The 23,129-nt window shown below is 44.5% G+C and overlaps 1 protein-coding gene across 1 annotated transcript in view; it reads right to left on the reverse strand.

Moving 5' to 3' along the window:
* Positions 1-18,173, reverse strand: part of GPR161 (G protein-coupled receptor 161) — a 39,033-nt gene extending 20,860 nt beyond the window's left edge. Inside the window, exon 1 of the mRNA XM_044071762.1 lies at positions 18,040-18,173. Coding sequence (XP_043927697.1) covers positions 18,040-18,151 — 112 coding nt within the window. The 5' untranslated portion in view covers positions 18,152-18,173. The remainder of the gene's footprint in view (positions 1-18,039) is intronic.
* Between the last annotated feature and the right edge of the window lie 4,956 nt (positions 18,174-23,129).

Raw genomic sequence — 23,129 nt, forward strand, 5'->3', positions numbered from 1 at the left:
ATCATTTATCTAAAACAAAACATATGCTCCCAAGAGGGGCATGATCCTCAAAAGACTCTAATAAGGTAAGTGCCTCTTAAAAAGGCTGTACATGCATTCAAAGATAACAACAAAGGGAAAGTACAGTTGTGTACACTTACCATAAATGTAGATGTTCGAGTGTATTCACTGTTGCAGTCATTACATTTGGATAATCCTGCTGGCAGGTTGCCCTCAGTCGGTCTGAATTCCAAAATCTTGGGTCCTGTGTCTGCTGCTGTCGCCCCTTCCCTGACACCAGGTTGTCAGGGGTATAAAAGAAGTAGCAGACGCCATTTTCTTCAGTTTTTCTTGCCCCAGATGTCAGCAGATGCCCCCTAAAAGAGTAGCCAAAATTTATATATATATATATATATATATATATATATATATATATATATATATATATATAAGAATACATACACCAATATAAACATTTACCTTCCTACAAGCAAATACACCTCATAGGTTGTATAAATCAGAGAAGGAAAGAAAAGTTCCAGTAGAAAAAAGGGGGATGACGGGTGGGTAACCTGGACTGCAACAGTGAATACACTCAAACATCTACATTTATGGTAAGTGTACACAACTGTACTATGTTCTTTGTGTTTCACTGCTGCAGTCATTTGGGTGGAGTCCCAAAGCTATGGTTGGGAGGCTAGAGCTAAACAGCATTAGGAGCGGCTATGAGGCCCTGCAGAACTACAGTGGCAAAGCCTGACCTGGATTTAGAGTAGAGTGGCAGATGATAGTGCTTTGTAAAGGTGTGCACTGAACTCCAAGTAGCAGCCTCTAATATGTCTTTGGTTGGTACTCCCTTGAGAAAGGCTGCTGAAGTGGCTGCAGCTCTGGTTGAATGTGGCCTAATGCCTTTAGGCACTGGCTTGCCATGGTGTAAATAGCAGAAATGAATGCAGTGCCCTATTCACTTTGAAATAGTCTTCTTTGAGATAGCCTTTCCTTGTGATCCTGCAGCATATGCCACTAGTAATTGCTCTGTCTTCCTGAAAACTTTGGTTCTGTCCAAGTAGCATCTAAGTTGTCTGTGTACGTCCAAAGAATGCAGAATTCTCTCCCCCTTGTTCTGTGGATTTGGATAAAAAGATGGCAGATGAATAGTTTGGTTAAGAGTCACACTGGACAACACCTTAGGCATAAATGTTGGGTTTGTCCTCAGAGAGACCTTGTCTGGATAAAAGGTACCGCAGCCATGAGTGCCTGTAGCTCTGAAACCAGTCTTGTAGAAGTTATTGCTAGGAGCAGAGCTGTTTTCCAAGATAAAAACTTTATGTCAGCAGTAGCAGCTGGCTCAAAAGGAGGCAGGGTGAGTTTTTCCAAGACATAGTTGAGGTCCCATGCAGGCATTGGTGATCTCCTTGGAGGCCTTAAGTTTTTGGTTCCTCTGAGGTACTGCTTTAATAAAGGATGAGAAAAGATTGGTGGCTCTGTATTGTAATGAGCCGAAATGGCAGAGGCATGAATTGTAATTCATGAAAAAGATAGGCCTTTGTCCAGCATCTCAGTTAAGTATTGCAAAATCTGAGGAATATTTGGAACAGCCGTATCAGTTCCTTGTGCCTGGTTCCAAGCACAGAATCTCTTCCATTTCCCAGCATAAGATTTTCTAGTACTAGGCCTTCTGGCTTCCAAAATGACATCCCTCACAGCTTTACTGAGAGGTGTGTTTTGTATGACTACATTATCCGCCATGCTGCCAGGTTTAAAGTACTGAGTAGGTTATGCAGGATCTGATTGTTTTGCTGGGACAGTAGATGAGGTATTTGAGGTAAGGTCCAAGCTGGGCATTGAGATAAGTTCCTTAGGATTGGATACTAGTACTGGCGTGGCCAGTCTGGGGCAATCAGCATCATCTTTGGCTTCTCCTGTCTGACCTTTAGGAGTACTTTGGGGAGGAGAGGCAGTGGAGGAAAGGCATATACTGATAGGGCGTCCACTTTCAATGCTTGTCTGTGATAAGTCCTTGTGCAGAATCTTTTTAGTTGGTAGTTGTGAGGGGAGGCAAATAGATCTATGTCCGGGCATCCCCATTTCCTTGTTATCATGCTGAAGACCTGTGGTTCCAGCTGCCACTCGTGGGGGTCCATGAGGTTTCTGCTTAGTTCGGCTGCCAAAGTGTATTCCTTTCCTGGCAGGAATTGTGCCTGCAGATGTACTTGGTAAGTCAATGCTGTGTCCCACAAAGTCATGGTTAGTCTGCAAAGGGGGTAAGAATGTGTGCCCCCCTGCTTGTTTATATACCGCATGACCATGGTGTTGTCTGTCTTTATCAGTAGGTGTCCCGGATGAAGTAGGTCCTTGAAGGGTGTCAGGGCATTTTGAACAGCTAGCATCTCCTATTGATTGATATGTAGATGCATTTGGTTTGAGGACCATGTGCCCTGAATGCATCTTCCTGCCATGTGGGCCCCCCAGGCATAATCTGAAGCATCCGTTGTTAGTATCTGCCTGGCTGGGGGTAATGTGAATGGCTGTCCCCTGTTCTGGTGACAAGCCTTCCTCAACCATTGAAATTCCTGTCGCAGGCAGGGAATGAGAGTAATCATTGTTTCCAGGCTGTGGCAATGTCTAGTCCAAACACATTTTAGGTACCATTGAAGTTTCCTCATGTGCAGTCTTGCATATGGAATTAGTAGGATGCAGGATGCCATGAAGCCCAAAGCCTGCAGAATTTTTCTTGCAGATAACTGGGCCTTTGTTGCCAACATTTTGAAATAGGTAGTCAGTTGCCTTTGTTTGTCTGGCGTGAGATAAGCCATCTGGGCAGTTGTATTTACGCTTGCACCCAGGAATATTATCTCTTGAGAGGGTACTAGTTTTGATTTTTTTTCGTTGACTGTGTACCCTAGGCATGTTAGAAGTCTTTTCACAAATGCCAGATGCTGTAGAAGTATGTCCTTGTTCTCTGCTTGAATTAGACAGTTGTCCAAGTAAGGATATATTTGTATTCCTCTTTGTCTGCAGAATGCAATTACTGGTGCCAGGCACTTTGTAAAGACCCTGGGCGCAGTAGATAAGCCAAAGGGCAGTGCAGAGAACTGGTAATGCATTGATCCAGCCTTGAATCTGAGGTATCTTCTGCATGAATATATGATTGGGACATGCAGGTATGCCTCTTTTAGGTCTAAAGTCACAAGCCAAGCATTCTTGCCCAGCATGGGCAGAAGCTGCTGTAAAGTCAACATTTTGAATTTTGGTATATCCAGGAATGTGTTCAAAATAGATAGGTCCAGGATTGGTTTCCAGGCCTTGTACTTTCTGGGTACCAAGAACAGTCTTGAGTAAAATCCTTGTCCGTGCTCTTGCTCTGGTAGTTGTTGAATGGCCCCCATGTCCATGAGGGATGAGACTTGTTTTTGTGCCTCTGCCCACTGATTTTTTTGGGAGATCTGGTCAGCCGTTTGCCTTTGGCAGGGTATGGAAATGGAACTTGTAGCCTTGTGACACTATATTTAGAACCCACTTGTCCTGGGTTATAATGTGCCAATTTTGTGAAAAAAGTGCTAATTTCCCCCCTAAGGGTGTTACCAGGACAAGTGCTTGGTGCCGGCAGGGGGAAGTCATTGGGACTGTTTCCTGTATGGCTGTGATTTGTCTTCTCCAACTTTGGAGGTAGAAGCACCCCATTGCTTTGACCTATATGAACCTTGCGCCTGGGATCTGCCTCTAGGGCGATTGGATCTGCCTCTTTGAGGTCTGTCTTTAGACACAGGAAAGGACCAATTCTTTGTATGCCAGTGTCTACTAAACCTAGGAGGCTGTACTTGCAAAAAATCTTTGACAGTTTGCACAGATTTAGCTTTGTCCTCCATTTTCTTTAACACCTCTTCTACCTTAACACCAAACAGAGTATCATGCTGTAAAGGTGCATCTAATAATTTAACTTTAACATGATCAGGCAGATTTTGTTCCTTTAACCAAGCATGCCTTCTAATTACTGAACCCGTAACTGCGGCCCTGCAGGAGGCCTCCAAAGAATCAAAACCACATTGCAAAGTATGCTTTCCAACTTGTTCAGCTGCATGCAATAAATCCTGCATTTCCTTGTTTTCTGCACATTTAGAGTTTAACAACATTTTCTGTTTAAGCAATGCCATTACATGTTGCTGATATTTGAGCATATGAAACTGACAGTTTAAGGCCCTTATAGCCAAGGTAGCAAATGTGTAAACCTTTTTTCCCCATCTATCCAGTGCCCTAGAATCCCTGTCAGAGGGGGTAGGGTTTTTTGCAGCGGAAGCCTTAACTCCTTTGGGACCCTGTGAAATAGTTTCTGGGTCTGCAGCAGGGTTTTTAAAAAGGAACTTATGAGAGTCAGGAACCCTGTAATATCTGTCAGGCTTAACAGGAGCTGGAGATAAGGAGTCAGGGGTCAGACTAGACTCCGAAAACACATAATCTACAATGTCTAACACAGGTGGAATGGCTAAAGGCCTGTGTTGAGGTAGTAAAAGGAAATCCCCGAGCCTCTTTTTAGATTCTGAAAAATCTTGGCTCTCCCATTGGAAATGCTCCCTCATGGTATGCAAGGTTTCCCCAAAAGAATAGTCCTCTGGAGGAGAAGCTGAAGGTATAGATTCCTCAGCATCAGAATCCTCATGGGGGGAAGAGAATATTCCTGATCAGAAGAGGAATCACAAGAAATAGAAACCTGATCTGAAGATTCATAGTCAGTCTCTTGCCTAGGCCTCTTATCTGGAGGGGGATGGGAACCCCTGATCAAGGTAATCAAGTCTTCGGCCATTTTGAGCATCTGTTTTTTGGGCATAGAGGCCTGTCCACATGGCTCTTGAGTTTGTTTCTTTGCTTTAGAAGGTGCTATAGTCTTTGCCTTTGAAGCTGAAGTCGGTTTAATGTAAAGAAATTTAGGTCTGAATACACCCTCAGAAGCCGGTGCCTGCTCAGTGGCTCCAGACCCATCTGAGGGAATAGTGTCCGAGGCTCCAATACCTTGAGTTTCCAGCGGCATAGCCGACTCCACGTGGGAGTCGGTAGCGGCCTGCGACTCTAAAGTAGCGGGCGTCAGGGGCTGTGAAAGCGCCTCACTGAGAATCGGCGACTGGCTTAGGAGAAGCTTCGTCGTCGGTTTTGGACCTCAGTTGTTTATCTCTCTCCTTTTCTTTGCATTTTTTGTGAACTCCGGTAGTTGGATGGCTATCCGACGACATTTCTGGATAATTAAACCGGCGTCCAAAATAGTTTAAAGCAAAATCATACCAACGCTTAATAGTGCGTTGGTTAAATCTAGCACAAAACCGACAACCAGAAATGTTGTGAACAGGGCCTAGGCAAGGAATACAGTAAGAATGAAAATCCTTATGAGGTATTTGCTTTCCACAAGAAATACAATTACCTTTTTCTGACATCGGTCTGGAGCAAGAAAAAAGTTTCCCCAACGGGGTACTTAGCTTTATTGAAGACTTTTTCTGTCTGAAACTTGAACACGAAAATCTCAGGAGTCAGCCGACCGGCACTTGCGAACTGCTTCTGCTTCGGGCACTGCGTGGCAAGATGGCGTCGGCGTCTTCTTTTATACCCCTGACGACCTGACGTCAGGGAAGGGGCGACAGCAGCCGATGCAGGACCCAAGACTTTGGAATTCAGGCCGACTGAGGGTAACCTGCCTGCAGGATTACCCAAATGTAATGACTGCAACAGTAAAACACGAAGAACATCCTTGGTAAACATTCAAAATGGATGTAAGGTGCACTCTAATAGATGAATAATTTAATCCTGAGTCAAATATCTGATAAAGTCAAGAACTGCAGGAAATGGAGCTACAAAAGTGTCCAAACCTCAGGATGTAGGACCACAACGAAAAATGTGTTCACTTGATCTTTTAAGTTTTTCTAGTATAAGGCCTCTGTGAAGAAGTAAAGATCTGTTCTACCATGTCAGGGTACGGTAAGACCCTGACCATTAGTGGAACTGCAGAAGCTATGCAGTTAGATGGAAGGAGTGGAGGTTCAGGTGAAGCTTGCCAGATGGGTGGATCAGTAGGGTTGTAAAGTGTCTCAGATGTAGAGGCTTCCTCAGAAGATGAGGTTTCAGTAGAGGAACATACACTTGTCAAAGCAAAAATAGGGCTATGAAAATAACTTCATACCTGTTCTGCCTGGCTTTTAGTAAGAATTTTAGAATAATGGGAAATGCAAGAAAAAGCATAAAGGAGTCCAGGGGGTATTTCTGAATGAATCCATCCCCAGGACATTCTACCAAAGAAAAGAAGTTGCTGCAACTGGTACTTGCTGAAGACAGAAAGAGGTCACAGTAAAACTGTCCCAGTGATGGGAAATCTTTTGCATTACTGAAGGACCACTTGTGATGCATCAGTACGTAGCAACATAGCCTGTCTGCTACAGAGCTAGCTTGCACAGGTATGAGACTGACAATCAGATGATTATACAGCCCATTTCCATATCCTCACCAATGCTTGACACAGGAGGCAAGAGCAAGTTACATAATGTTTACTTATGTAGCAAACTACTGTTTGTGTTGAATGGCTGTAGCACCTTGGGGCAGGGAGTCCTGACAGGTCTGCACCATGAGTATCACATTTATTTCCAGTATAATTTTACTTATTTTTTTGGCCATCTACCACTAATTTCAGATTCCTGACTACTTCCATTGCTCTTTTTCCCTCTGAGGCCACCACATTTTGGGGGGTACCCTGGACATGTTTCTTCAGCTGTTAAGTCTTGGCCCTCCAGACTGGAGTACCTCATACTCATTGGTATATGAACGTCACTGCGGCAGGGGGAAAGGAGCAGATAAGCTGAAACCATCATACTGAGGCCCGATGGAGATGCCTGCACTCCAGACACATTAATAAATAATAAAACATAAGACAATACTTCATACTACACAGTGCTAGTCAAGAGTTCAGAGATCACATAGAAATACTTAAAGTGTGTCTAATCCCCAGTCCATGGAGGCTGTAGGGACTACACCAGTGGCATCCAAGGGAAAAGATGAGTGGTTTGATGGACCAGATTTGGCCACAGCACAGTCATCCACCTGCAGTTGAGGCATTTTATCAGCCTGCTGTGGTGGCAAAGACTACTTAATAATCCTTTTCTTTTTGTGAATGGAAGGTAGAACCAAGGAACTGACAGGTTGCTCCATGGTTAAGCAGAAATATGTGTCTTATTTACGAGGAAGCCTGGAAGCAACAGCCAGCAAAAATAAGTAAGTTGCAAAAAAAGTAACTTTTTGCCAATTAAAACACAGTAAAAAGCAATTTAAAACACTTACCCCAGCCCCCAAAAGTAAAATACAATTACCACAGGAAAAAATACTTTAGTTAGCCCAGCAATGGAACAGTTAGTCAACCATAGATCCTTGAAAGCCCACAGAGAAACACTCTCTTTAGTGGCAAGAAAACTCTAAAGGGCTTGGCACCCAAACCTGGTTTTTAGTCAGCTGAGCTCACGCTAACAATTTGGGCGTGTGGAAGGTGCCCTGAAAACAGCTGCATATCATTGCTGGAACCTGTGTCTAACTGAGCACTTTTCAAACTATCTGGAAATATACAGAGCTAAGTACATTTTTTTTGGTTCTTCAGAACTGTGTACTGTAAATTGTTGCTGGACTAATTTTATTCAGAGTTGGGCACTATTTTTGATTCACTGTATTTTGTCCCACCTCCCCCTATTTTCTGCTGTGTCTTAAGATGGTATAAAACTGTTTTTTACAGCTTGTGTCATCTGACTATCTGAAGGATTACTTGCATAATAATAGAACCTGTTAGTTTAACAGTCTGCATATCATTGCTGGAACCTGTGTCTAACAGAGCTCTTTTCAAACTATCTGGAAATATACAGAGCTAAGTATATTTTTTTGGTTCTTCAGAATTGTATACTCTAAATTGTTGTTGGACTAATTTTATTCAGAGTTGTGCACTGTTATTTTTGATTCTCTGGATAGTTTTTCATATCTCTGCTGAAAGTGTTTTGTCTCACCCAGCCTCCCCATCTCTGGTTTGTTGTTTAAATTTGGTGGCTTTTGCACCTGCCCGCCCCACTGTAGATTTGATCTGGGATACTCCCCCCAGTCCCATCTCTTTACCACATTCTACCTAATACACTCCTTCTGCACTTGTTTTTAGTCATGTTTAATTTAATTGCATTTTTTAAACTGTGTTTGGTCTGATATTGCTACATACTCAAGTGTGCTAGCTTGCACTGCATTTGAATTGTTTTTACTGCTGTTTTAGCTACTTTTCTGTATAAAAAAAATAACGGTAAGCCTGTTTCCTACCTTTCCTGTGACTAGTGTTAGTCCAGATACAGATTTGCTGTATCCAGGACTGTATGTAAGCTTCTGAGCCCCCCCCCAAAGCCTTTCTGTGTTGGAGGGAAGCCTTCTAGCTTGTCTGTGGGAGTGGTAAGCACTAGTTAACCTGTCTACCACATAAGGAGTGGTTCTGGCCCAGAAACTGTAGTTATTGGCCGTCTGGGCAATCTTTTCCATCTCCCTCAACTTTCTGATTTGAAAGCCCGCATTTGCACTTGTTTCTTTCCTGTAACTAGTCTGGTGCAGATACAGATTCTTAGTTTTAGCACTTGAATTTGCTTATTCGTGCTCAGCACTTGTTTAGAACTTGTAAGCACTAAATAAGCTAATTACTATAGCACTAAACCTTCCTCATTACCTAGAGGAAAACAGTTTTTGCACTTACTTTCCTCACTTGCTTAGAGAAAAACAACTTGTACTCAGTTTCCTCACTTATCTAGAGGAAAATAGTTTTTTATTCAGGCATGTTCAAGGGTCAGCTCCCAGTGTTCTCCCCTGTCTATCTGATGAATCTAGGCATCTTGGGAAAATGTAGAAATTGCCTCATGTACACAGACAACCCTCTCCTCCTACCACCCAACACTACAACCTGTGAGAGATGCACTTGTCTAGCCAAACTGGAGGTAAAGCTCTCTCCAACCAAGGCTGAACTTGACATTCAAGAGGAGAAGGTAAACACTTGCACCACACCACAATCACATAGTCTCAATAAATCTACACCACCAAAATCGACACATAGAAAAGTGCAGTTTTGTACCTACCATAAATGTAGATGTTCGAGTGCTAATACAGCTGCAGTCATAACAGATGGGTTCTCCTGCCTGCAGTCAGTCCCCAGGATTGTGGTATTCCAAAGTCTAGGTCCGGCGTCGGTTGTCGTCGCTTTCTTTCCTGACGTCAGTGCGACAGGGGTATATAAGACACAGCCAACGCCATTTTCTTCAGTCTTTCTTGCCCCAGATGTCAGGTGCCCCCAGAAGGAAGGCAATACATAAAATTATGTAATAATGCAATGCAATATAATCAAAAAACAGTAGTTGCAAGCAAATACACCATAAAAGAATACCCCTAGAGGGGAAGGAGGGAGGGAAACCTGGACTGCAGCTGTATTAGCACTCGAACATCTACATTTATGGTAGGTACAAAACTGTACTATGTTCATCGTGCATACAGCTGCAGTCATAACAGATGGGTAGAATCCCAAAGCTAAGAAAGGGGTCGTAGGCACTTAGGTGGAACTAGGAGGAGCCAGAATGCCCTGCAACACAGCAGTAGCAAAGCCTGCTCTTGTTTTGGAGTATAAAGGTAGGTGGTAGTGTTTAGTGAAGGTATGCACAGAACTCCAAGTGGCTGCCTCCAAAATATCTTTGGTAGGGACGCCTCTGAGGAAGGCTGCAGAGGTAGCTGTGGCCCTTGTGGAGTGGGATCTGATGCCTGCAGGTACAGATTTACCATGAAAGGAGTAACAAAACCGTATGCAGTGGCCTATCCATTTCAAAATTGTCTGTTTGGAAATTGGCTTCCCTTGAGCTCCCACAGCATAGGACACAAAGAGTTGTTCTGATTTCCTGAAAGGCTTTGTTCTGTCCAAATAGTAACGTAGCTGTCTATGGATGTCTAAGGAATGTAGCAGCCTTTCCCCTTTGTTTTGAGGATTGGGGTAAAAGGTAGGTAAGTGTATGGCCTGATTTAAAGCTACCCTGGATACTACCTTGGGCATAAATGACGGGTTGGTTTGTAGGGAAACCCTGTCCTGATGGAAGATGAGAAAGGGCTGTACAGCCATAAGGGCTTGTAGTTCCGAAATCCTAAGAGCTGAGCTGAGGTAATGGCCAGAAGGAAAGCTGTTTTCCAGGACAAATATTGCAAATCTGTTGAGGCAGCTGGTTCAAAGGGAGGCAATGTTAATTTTTCTAGAATGTAATTAAGATCCCAGGCTGGTATTGGTTGTTTCCTTGGAGGTCTTATATTCTTAGCCCCTCTGCGGAACTGTCTTAAGAGTGGGTGAGAGAATAAGGGTGGATCAGTGCTGTATTCTGCAGAAATGGCTGAGGCATGAATTTTGATGGAGGAAAATGAAAGTCCATTGTTCAACAGCTCAGCTAGATACTGTAATATCAGAGGCAAATTCAGTTTTCTAGGATCCTGGCCTTTTTTCTCATTCCAAGCGCAAAACCGTTTCCATTTTGTGGAGTAAGCCTTTCTAGTAGATGGCCTTCTGGCCTCCAAAATGACATCCTGCACCTCTTTGGAGAGTAGGGTCTGTTGTGGTGTTAAGGAATGTTCCATGCAGCCAGATTGAGTGTTTTCAGCTGACTGTGAAGAGTTTTGTAGCTGTGCTGAGTCAGTAGAAGAGGCATTAGAGGTAGGGTCCAGGGAGGAGTATGTGTTAGGCTCCTCAGGAGTGGGTACCAGTGTTGTCTTGGCCAGTTTGGAGCAATCAGTATCATCTTCGGTCTGTCTGCTCTTGCTTTCAAGAGCACCTTGTGCAGAAGAGGCAAAGGTGGGAAGGAGTAAACTGTCCGTGCTGCCCAGCTGAAAGAAACTCCAGGCCTTTGGATGGAAGGTCCTTGAGCAGAACTTTGTCAATTGATGATTCCTGTGGGAGGCAAAGAGATCTATGTCTGGCCTTGCTTGGATTATCTTTGTAAACACTTGAGAATGCAACTTCCATTCGTGTGGGTCTGTCATATTTCTGCTTAGATTGTCTGCCAGCGTGTTTCCCAATCCTGGCAGGTACTGTGCTTGAAGTTCGATTTGCCATTCCAGAGCCAAGTTCCAAAGGGACATGGCTAGCCTGCACAGGGGGTATGAATGTGTTCCTCCTTGTTTGTTTATGTACCACATTACTGTGGTGTTGTCTGTTCTTATCAATAATTGCCCTGGATGCAGGAGATCCTTGAAAGCTGTAATTGCATTTATCACTGCTAGCATTTCCTTTTGATTGATGTGAAGGTGCTTTTCCTTTTGGGACCATTTGTCCTGAATGCACCTGTCTGTCATGTGTGCCCCCCAGGCGTAGTCTGAGGCGTCTGTTGTGATGACTTGATTTGCTTGAGGCTTGCAGAATGGTAGACCTGTGTTTGTTTGGCATGCTTGGACCCACCATAGAAATTCCTTTTGCAAACATGGGATTATTGGTATTATTGTTTCCAAACTGTGGCTGTGTTGAGACCACAGGTTTTTTATGTACCAGTGAAGTTTCCTCATATGCAACTTTGCACATGGGATTAGAAGAATGCAAGATGCCATGAAGCCCAGAGCCTGCAGGATTTTCCTTGCAGTTAGCCTGGTACAATTTGCTAGTATTTTGAAGTACTGAGTTAGTTGCCCCTGTTTTTCTGGCGTAAGATAGGCCATCTGGGTGTTTGTGTCCAAGTTGGCACCCAGGAAAGTTATTTTCTGAGATGGTGTTAGCCTGGATTTCTCTTTGTTGACTGTGTATCCCAGAGAATTCAATAACCGTGTTACATAAGCCAGATGTTCCAGAAGTATGTGTTTGCTGTCCGCTTGGATCAGGCAATCGTCCAAATAAGGGTAAATTTGTATCCCTTGAAGTCTGCAGTAGGCAATTACTGATGCCCGGCATTTCGTGAATACTCTGGGCGCAGTAGATAAGCCAAAGGGCAATGCAGAGAATTGATAGTGAATTGAACCTGCAAGAAATCTGAGGTATCTTCTGCAGCTTTGTCTGATTGGGACATGCAGGTATGCCTCCTTGAGGTCCAATGTTACCAGCCAAGACTCCTTGCCCAACATGGGAAGACGCTGCTGTATGGTGAGCATCTTGAATTTTGGTACGAGTAGAAATGTGTTTAGGATGGATAAGTCCAAAATGGGCCTCCAGTCGGTTCCTTTCCTTGGTACCAGGAATAGTCTGGAATAAAACCTTGACCTTGTTCAGTAGGTACCTCTTGAATAGCTTTCATGTCCATGAGCTTTGAAATTTGTATTTGAGCCTCTGCCCTTTGATTGTGTGGCAGGTTCATTTTTGGAAGAGTGTGAAAATGAAATCTGTAGCCTCTGTTTATAATGTCCAGGATCCATTTGTCTGTTGTGATAATATGCCAATTTCTTGTAAATAATGCCAGCTTTCCTCCCAAGGGTGCTGCCAGCTGAGACTTGCTTGGCATGAAAAGGGGAAAGTCATTGGGTTTGTTTCCTGTATTGTTGTGCACTGTCTTCGCCACCTCTTGGCACTGGAGTTTGCCGTTGCCTGCCTCTATATGATCCTTGAGATTGTCCTCTGCCCGCCTGTATCTACCTCTTTGGGGCTTGTCCGTGGCTGGAAAGGACCAGTTTTTTGAAGGCCAATTTCTGCTAAAACGTGGTGGTTGAACCTGTAGAAAGGCTTTGACAGTTTGCATAGATTTAGCTTTTTCTTCCATTTTCCGTAGTATCTCCTCAGCATTAGTACCAAATAATACATCCTTTTGTAAAGGAGCATCTAGTAGTTTAGCTTTAACATGATCAGGTAAGGTTTGTTCCCTAAGCCAGGCATGTCTACGAATGACTGATCCTGTAACAGCAGCTCTACTTGAGGCCTCTAGAGCATCATAGCCACATTGTAAGGTGTGTTTACCCACTTGTTCTGCACTATGCATCATATCCTGCAACTCCTTCAAATCTGGTTGTTCAGGTTGTGACATTTTATTCCTTAATTGTGATAACAGGAACTGCTGATATTTAAGCATATGGAACTGACAATTTAAGGCCCTCATGGCTAGGGTGGCCGAGGTATATACCTTTTTCCCCACCTTTCTAAGGATCTAGACTCTCTTTCGGAAGGTAGTGGATTCTTAGCAGTAGAGGCCTTCATTCCCTTGGGGCCTTGAGAAATGGTTTCAGGGTCAGCATTATGGCTTTTGTAAAGAAATTGGTGAGAGTTAGGAACTCTGTAGTACCTATCAGGCTTGACTGGGGCAGGAGGCAGGGAATCCGGATTAAGGTAAGCCTCCGAGTAAACATCATCAAGTATGTCCAAGACAGGAGGTATCGCCAGAGGTCTGTGCTGAGGGAGCAAAAGAAATTCCCTAAGTCTTTTCTTGGAATCAGAAAAGTCTTGGCCTTCCCAATGGAAGTGTTCCCTCAAGGTATGCAAGGTTTCCCCAAAAGAAAAATCCTCTGGGGTAGATACAGAAGGAATGGACTGCTCTGCATCAGAATCTTCAAAAGGGGAGTACAAGTGTTCCTCTTCATCAGAATGTTCTGAAATAATGGGGCCCTGGTCAGAAGAGGGAGAATCTTCCTCCACTCTGGGTCTCTTGTCCGGAGGGGGTTGGGAACCCCTGATAAGAGTAATTAAATCCTCAGCCATTTTAGCATCTGCTTTTTAGGCATGGGGCCTGGAGATGGGCCCTGTGCAACAGGCCTCTTGGGATGCATGGCTGATTTGGACTTAGTAAAGGCCTTTATGGAAAAGGAAGATGAGGGTCTAAAGACACTATGGGTGGAAGTGGACCTGTCCACATTAGGAGGCTCAACACTCACAGTGGCTTCAGTAGCTGTAGTCTGGGTATGGGCCGAGGCACCGTTACAGAAGACACCGCCAGGAAGTGTCGCCGGTAGTCAGGGGCTCGCTGAGAACCGGACCATGTGTAGCCGGTTTTGGCGTGGTGTCGGTGGAGACCGCGGACCTCGCGTGTCGGTCTTTGTCCTTGCGTTTTTTGGACAAAACGGTAGTGGGAGTCTCAGACAACATTTTATAATCAAAAGCTTTACCAAAAAGTGCAATGCTTAATAGTGCGTGTATGGAAAGTAGCGCAACAGCGACAGCCCGAGACGCCGTGGTCTGGGCCTAAACAAGGTATACAGAGGGAATGGAAATCCTTATGCGGTATTTGCTTCCCACAAGAAATACAATTGTTAACTTTGTCTGACATCGGTCTGAGGCAAGAAAAGTTTCAACGGGTACTTAGCTTTAAAGAAGACTTCGGTTTCCAAATTTTCGTAATTTCAGGAGCTGGCCGACCGGCACTTGCGAACTGCTTCTGCAAAGACTGAAGAAAATGGCGTCGGCTGTGTCTTATATACCCCTGTCGCACTGACGTCAGGAAAGAAAGCGATGACAACCGGACCTAGACTTTGGCAGGAGAACCCATCTGTTATGACTGCAGCTGTATGCACGATGAACATCACAAAAACATTTGTGGAGGCTCTCAATAATAATCTGCCCAAGCAACAGAGACCTCCAAAGCAGAAATGCAAGCAACTTCCACCCCCCAATACAACCCAAATGACACATAGCCCACACACTCAGTGTGCCACTCAATCACAGCCAATAAGGCAAAACAACGTATCCAACACACTAGTCATAAGTGACTCTACAGTCAGGCACACTGATGTCCCACTCACCAGGCTAAACAAGGAGAAGGTTACTGTCGTCTGACTGTCTGGTGTCACGCACTCAGGTCACTCCACAAGTACAAATATGACTCTGTCATTGTCGATGTTGGTGTGAACGACCTGAGACATACCTCCCTGGACTACATGAAAAGAGACATATAAGAGCTGTCCGATCTTGTAGCCCAGACAGGTATGACCCTAGCCCTGAGTAGCATTCTGCCATCGCTCAGAATGATACCGCAGTACAAGGACAAAATGATTGACTTCAACAATTGGCTAAGCTTCTGGTGTCATTCTAAGGGGATCCAGTATCTGTCTGCTTGGGATGACATGGTCGACAGACCACTATGCTTTGCCAGAGATGGCCTGCACCTGTCGCCCCTGGAATTCCGGACACTGAATAAGGCTCTTGCCGCCCCTATAGTGCCTTTTTAGGCAAGGTTCAAATGACAAATTCACCACCGTAACAGGAACAGGCAAGCAAAAACTGAGGGTAATGTTACTCAATGCTAGAAGTCTAAATCTCAAAATGCACTCACTCGAGGCACTCCTTAAAATGGAGAACATCGATATCTGTGCAGTGACTGAGACCTGGTTCAAGGCTCCAGACAGCACCCCTGCACTACCAGGCTATAACTCATACCACACTTTTCGGCCATGTAGCCTGGACCGGAACACGAAAGGCAGAGGTGTGTCCATATTCATTAAGGATATCCACACCTCCAGGCTAGTTCCTCAGCATAATGCATCCAAGGTTATCAAAGTGCAACCTACTCTGGGCAAAACTGCAATCCAAATTGTAGCTTGCTACAGATCCCCCACCATGCCCCAAGATTCCCACTCCTCTTTTCTTGATGTACTGGAAAATATTAGGGTTCAACCAAACACCCTAATAATGGGCGATTTCAACTACCCCACCATTAACTGGGAAAACTACTCGTGTACCAACTCCTTCACACAACACTTTCTGGAATTCATAAACTCCAATGCCCTGGATCAACTTATCCACACCCCCACCAGGGGCAACAATATCCTACACCTAGTCATTACCAACATGAGTGACCGGTGTTCCACATCTGAAGTCAACTCCTCGTTGGTCCGATCCGACCATAAGCTAATCACCCTTGATATCTACATCCCGCCCCCATCCCCCATTAAGGAAACCACGGTAAAAAATTTCTCCAAAGCCAACTTCATGCTTCTTAAGACAGAAGTGGTGAACTTCATGACACCCATGCAGATGGACAATACAGTTATGACTGCTGAATCCTACACAAATGCACTCTATAAGCACTTACACGAGTGCATGGATTGTGCTATCCCAAACAGAACCAAGATGCTATCCTCCAAAAAAAGGGAGCCAATCTGGTGGTCCCCTGCCATAAACAAACAGTACAACAGAAGGAAGAAATTGTTGCAAAAGAGAGTAAAATCCTATGAGTGGGGGAGCTCCCTGGTCAGCCTCAGTAAGAAGCTGAGATCCCTTATAAGATCCTCCTAAGCTAGCTACGAAAGCAAAATTGCCACTGATTCGAAGGACAACCACAAAGCATTCTATAGCTATGTCAAGAATCTCAATGGCAACATCCAGATCTGCTCTGAGTTACAGCACAACGGCACGAAAATTACAGAACCAACTGATATTGCCAACATCCTTGCAGACAGGTTCAGTGCTAACTTAACCTCTCCTCACCCCCTAAAGGGCCCATATCTATACAGGAAGAATGCAGAGTCCCTGTAATCACAGCTAAGCAGGTAAAAGCTGCATTCTCTAAAGCCAAAAACACAGCATCCATGGGACTGGACAACATCCCAGGCTGCATTTTACACGAACTTCAGAATGAACTGGCTCCCAGTCTAAGCACCATGTTCAATCATAACCTCACATCAGGCTTTGGACCCACTGAATGGCGTACAGCAACAGTTATCCCATTCCTCAAAGGGGGAGCCACCACTGATCCCGGGACCCAGGTGGACAGTAGTCTGTCCTTTGATAGTCACATCGCCACAGTAGTCAGGAAGTCCTTCTACGTGGCGTACCACATCATAAAAGGGTTCTCATCCAGGAAAAAAGAGGTCATTGTTCCCCTCTACTCGACACTCATTAGACCCATTATAGAGTACAACGCCCCTTTTGGAATGTACCTTACAAGACATCTGCAGCAGCTGGAAAGGCCAGAGAAGTACCTCACAAAGAGGATTACTGGCCTCAAACAGATGCCCTTCACTGACTGTCCCAAAAAACTCCAGCTTTACTCCATAGCATATCGCCTACTCCGAGGTGATCTCTGCCTAACATATAAAGCTATGTCAAACCCAGAGCTGTTGGACATGCTACACCTAAAGAAATCCCAATCCCTCCGGGCTACACGCTCTAGGGACCTAAACCTTGTCACCACAATAAACAGGACATGGTGGAAGGATAGATTCCTGTCCCAGATACTTCCCATACTCTGGAACAGGCTACCCATCTATGTCAAGCAAAGTTCTTCATTAGCACTCTTCAAGAAAAATCTTGATGAGTGGATGGGAAACAGGAAATACACCCCGGGGAACACTTCTGTGTCTCTGCTCGACAGTGGCATAGGAAAATAACTTTCTTAGGTACTGTAAGCCAGGGAACCTTGCTGGCTAGGCTTACGTAGGCCCTTGGGCCGATAGCCTAAGTACCAACCTATGAACCTACGAACTGTTGTATCCTGTAAAGGATACATTCCATATAGTATAGGCTACACAGCAGTAATCCTTATGAAGAGTATCAGTTTTTGCAATGAACGCAGAAAACAATCTGCTACTTCAACAACAAATGACTAAAAAATACTTGAAACAGTTTTTTGCAGATGGGCAAGTATGCAAGAAAAGCAATGCCCCCTCTCCCTACTAATGTATTTTCAATCAGAGGTCAAACAACACTGAAGAACAGACACATTTGCTCATATAAAGAAATCAAATATATTTCCCTCTACTACAAGGCTGAGAGACCTCTAACAGAAAAGACATTAGTAAGGAGGGTTTGAGGACAACCCCCCCCCCCCCAAGCGTGTGCACGCACACACGCACACACACACACACACACACACACACACACACACACACACACACACACACACACACACACACACAGAAGTTGTATAAATAAGTGCCATTTTGTAAAGCATATTCTGATGAAAATTCATTCAAAGGTTTTCATTTATGTGATTCTGTTAAATGGTATTTTGTCTATTGGTGTTCAGTTAAGTACAACCATTCTAAAGAAATCACACATTCAACTTGGTAAAAATTAAATAAATAAAATAAAATAAAATATAAATAAACAAACAAATAAATACCCCAAATCATACAGGAATGGAAAATAAGTTTTACCTTTAGAAATCTGCTCAGCTTCATCTTCAAATGTTACAGAGCTTCTTCTCCTGTTGGGGTAACTCCCAGGTTTCTGTTGACAGCTGTCTGAAGTAAAGTCTTCCAACAACATCACATCAGTACCTGAAACATTAAGATAAACTTAAGTAAATGGTAACATATGCCTTACAAGTCAAGTTTTGTGGTTTCTCACAAGTCTACAACTCCTGTTATCCACAAATTGTTTTTAGCAATGCTAAGCTATAGGCCACAACAAATAAAGCAGCTGCTTACACAAATTATGTTACAAGTATAAAAATTTTATTATCCATACTTAGCAGGGAACTTATTTCCTGAAATCATCTTTTGATGTCAAATTCAGCACAATGTAAAATAAAGACGAAGTAGTCCTTCATTTTTTTTAGTTTTCTGTTCCTTATGGGAAGCTGTACTAAAAGCTGATAAAAACTACTTGCACCGAAGGGCATCGTTGTGAACTCATACAAGCCAAAAAGGAGTCTCAAAGGCTGACTTCTCTCTAGCACTGCGAGTCAAGGGCACCTGACAGATACTTAGCCCCACCCAACTGCTCTAGGGCCTCATCTGTCCTAGGCATGGGGTAAGAATCTGACTCTGTGTGACTATTTATTTCCTGTAGTCCACACAGAACCTGGTGCTGCCATCCTTCTTTGGCAACAGCACCACTGGGGAGGCCCAGGGACTGTTGGACTCTTGAATTACCCCTAGTTCCAACATTTCCTGTATCTCCTCCCTCAGAGTCTATTTGACTCTCTCAGGCACCCTATAAGGGGTCTGCCTAATAGGCCTTTGGGGTCCTGTATCCACCTGGCACTGTACCAAGTGGGTGCACCCTGGTTTCCCAGTGAACATGTCCCCAAACTCCTGTAACACTGCTTGGATTTCTAGAACTTGGGTAGGAGATAGCTGCTGGGACATTGCTACCCCTTCCACTGAGGTGTCAGTCTGAGCCTCACTGAAGAGGTCAGTCATCAGATCTCCCTCAGACTCCTCCTGCAACCCACTGCAAATACTCAGCACAAGGGCCTCCCTATCATGATAAGGTTTGATCATGTTAACATGGTACAATTTGTGCTCCTGCCTCCTGCGTAGCAGTTCTACCATGTAGTTAACATCACTTACCTTTCTTACCACCTTGTAGGGTCCCTTCCAGGGTGCTTGCAGCTTGTTGTGTAGGACAGGAATGAGAACCATTACCTGCTGCCCTACAGCGTACTCTCTATCTCGAGCATTCCTGTCATCCATACCTTTGTCTGTTGTTGGGCTGCTGCCAGGTTCTCCTGGGCCAAGCCCATGAGTTCCCTGAGCCTTGTTCTGAGGTTTAGGACATATGCCACAACAGACTCCTTGTGAGGTTCACACTCACCTTCCCACTCATCATGAATTAAATCTAGAAGTCCCCTCACTCTACACCCACACAATAACTCAAAGGGTGAAAAACCTGTGGATTCCTGGGGAACTTCTCTGTAAGCAAACAGATGGGGCAAATATTTGTCCCACTCCCTCAAACTGGTCTGCAAATGCCCGTAGCATGGACTTGAGTGTAGAGTTTAACCTCTCAACAAGACCATTAGTCTGGGGATAGTAGGGGCTGGTCTTCAGGTGCTTCACCCCACAGTACTTACACAGACAAGCCAGCAGGTCTGACATGAAATTGTCACCTCTGTCAGTCAGTAATTCTTTTGGAAAAACTACACAGCATTTGCCACCTTTTCTGCCTCAATAGAGGACAAAGCCACTGCCTCAGGGTATCTTGTAGGATAATCTGCTACCACTAGGATATAGTTTTTCCCTGTGGAACTTGGGGTACTCAATGGCCCCACAATATCCATAGCACAGGCAAAGGTATCAAAGGAGCTCTCACCTTGTCTCCTGCCTTGCCTACCTTTTGGCATTGCTCACAGGTTCTCCAGTACCCTGTTACATCTCTGGAAATTCCAGGCCAGTAGAAGTTCTGCATAATACGTCTCTTTGTACGTTTTATGCCCATATGACCTGCAAAGGGAATATAATGGGCTATGGCTAGAAGCGCCAGACGGTAGCCTCTAGACACTACCAACTGCTGTACCCTCTCACCTTCTAGCCCTCCCTCAGGGGTCCACTCTCTATACAGTAACCCTTTGTCCCAGTACAGAGTCCCCCTTCCCTTGAAATTCAGGTGCCTCACTAGCTACCTGCCTCAGGCCTTGCAATGTAGGGTCTGAGAGCTGAGCCTGTCTCAACTCTCGTTCTGTAACCCTTCCCAGCTCCTCTTCCACAGGAAGTCTGGCATCCTCTGACAGTGGTGCCTCACTGTCAGCCAGGGTACTACTACTCACCTCTACCTTTGCAGTCACTCTGTGCAAGGGAACATCAGTACCCACAAGCAGCTGTGGCTCACCTTCACTCTCACTGCTACAGCGTAGCTTCCTCCCTGAAGTAACCACCTCACCAGTCCTGGCTGCAATTATGCATTCTGGGTCTCCCCCAGGCTACCAAAATCCACATGCTTGTCTCCTAGCCTGACTGCGTGTAACTGCATAAGCACATGGTACTGCCTCATCCAAATCCCTCCCTATCAGGACATCTGAAGGATGGTAGTTTGATACCCCTGTTGTCTCAAGACAACCTACTACTTGCATTTTGTCTTCCCCACTTACTGGCTCTCTCACCTTTTGTTCCCCACCTTGTCTCCATGGACATCTGTATGCCACATGGCTCAACTGGTTGCATTCAAAACATTTAACCCTAGGTCCTGGACGTGTACCTGGACTAGTGGCTTCCCCTGCTACTGGCAGATTCGGTTAGGGCAGTCAGGGCTGCCCACTAAGAGTTCCTTTAGACCCGTGAGCAGTACTGGGGGTCCTTTCCTGTGCAGGGATGCCCTGCTTGCTAGGTATAGGTCACCCTTCTTCCCCAACTCAGCACATTGTCCATCAGCTAACCAAATCCTCATGTACTCAGGCAAAGTGCTAAGGGCTTGTTCCCTCACCACAAGATATGCCACCCCTTCAAAAGTGGTGACCTGACATCCACTCCACCCACCTATGAAAATAAGTGCTCAGTTCAGCAACATAGTCACACCCACTTTCGTCTGCCTTGTGTCTATGCTCACAAAACTTTTTTCCTATAAGTTTCAGGTGTTAGCTTAAAACATTCTAAGAAGTGATTCTTAACAGCAGTATAATACAAATATTCTCAATCAGCAAGTTTAGACAACACAGTTAAAGCTTTACCATGGAGTAAGGGGGGTCAGGAACCATATCCAGAGCCTTTGGTAAACATAATACTGTTTACATACCCTCTCAAACATAGGACTGAAACTATCAGAATTATCCCCCTCTGTAAACTGCGGAAGAAATTTACTGACCTTTTGTGCTTCTGGGGTCCAGTCACTCCCCTTGTCCATTACCGCCATGACTCTGGCGAAGAGTCAGCATCTGCTTTTCATGCTGCCTCTGCCGCTCCTTTTCCGCAGCTTCCAGGCGTAGCAGTTTCTCATTGTCCTCAGCCTGCAAACGTCCCAGTTTCTCATTGTCCTCGCTCTCTAGTCGCCTCAGTCTCTCTGCTGCTTCTGTTTCCACACGCCTGGGCTCCAATTCAAGTCTCTTTAGCTCCAGACAGATTTTTAAGTCCTCTGTAGAAAGGCTGAACTGTCCATTCTCTGAGTGTGGTACATCTTCACTTCCAGTCTGACTGTCCTCCTGGTTGCTGTTTTCTGATGCAGCTGTGACCAAAGCTGCAATCAGGTTTGCTTTTGTCATGTTTCCATGCACCAGTCCCCTAGCCTGGCACATCTCAGCCAGCTGGCTCCTTGTCAGCTTTCTATACTCTTCTGCTGACATGCTGCCTGCTCTTCCTGACTAACTAAGCTAACAAAAGATATAAAATAATTTTGATCTGAACTCTTCAGTATTCACTGCATGGCTGATTTAGAGTACAAAAACACCTTCAGTGATCAATGTACACAAGCTTTATGAATTCACACTACCCACACCACTACAAGCCAATTAGTATTTGCCAACCAATTAATACGTGGTGTGGCTATCCCACCACTGCCAAACTGTTAATATGTGATGCCCGTGCACTGGCCCAGAAATCAAGGGGCCTCGATCCTCACCACTAACACCAGTGAGGGGCATTCATATACGGAAAAGATAATAAATACACACACAGTAAAGTACAATTTCCCTTAAGAGCACACAGAGATCACAGTCAGTCTAGGACTTGTTTCTCCCTTTCTCTCCAGGTCCCCAATAAGACTCCCAACTGGCACAGCTATAGGGTACAGATCTCAGCCTACTGGAAAAGTTAAAACCTCCAGCACCCTCTCTGTCCAACCAGTGCTTTGTGTTCCTGCCCAAGTAGCTCACACACACACACACACACACACACACACACACACACACACACACACACACACACACACACACACTTTGAGATAAGAGTTCTATACAACCAGACACTCCTGGGGAAGGCTGGCACAGGTTCCTCAGCTGTGCCCCTTTTACCCAGACTATACGGTAGTACCACTTACCACCACCCACTAATATTTATCAGCTACTAAATGGCCCTTATGAAAGGGTGCCCAATTATACTGTACAATATTATTATCCAAATGTGCAACTGAACAGTCAAGGCTTATTGGAGTGGCTTGGCCAGTATCGCTATATACATGCAATGTACTCTAGAGCTTAAATTATATCTATACAAAACAGCCACAGTTGAAAGGTTTAAAAATATTTAATAATAAATAATAAAGACACAAGACAATACTTCTTTCTACACAGTGCTAGTCAAGAGTTCAGAAATCACAGAGAAATACTTAAAATAATACAGTAGAAAAATTCTGACATCAATATAGAAAAAATACTAATCTAATTTTCCTAGTTCCTAGCTATTTCTAAGAGAAAACACAGTCCTAAAATAAACTTACATATAGAACACAGGCAGAGTGCTGGTGAGTTGGATGTTCTCAAGACAAATGCTAAAATGCTCTGAGTCTCTCTACTATTGATTCATTTCAGATTACATTTCTTTCTGGTTCCCAGGCTAACAGAAACACAGAGGTTAGTAGAACTTTTGATCTTGCA

The sequence above is a fragment of the Protopterus annectens genome, chromosome 5.part0, assembly GCF_019279795.1.
Source record: "Protopterus annectens isolate FY-2018-M chromosome 5.part0, PAN1.0, whole genome shotgun sequence".
NCBI lineage: Eukaryota > Metazoa > Chordata > Ceratodontiformes > Protopteridae > Protopterus > Protopterus annectens.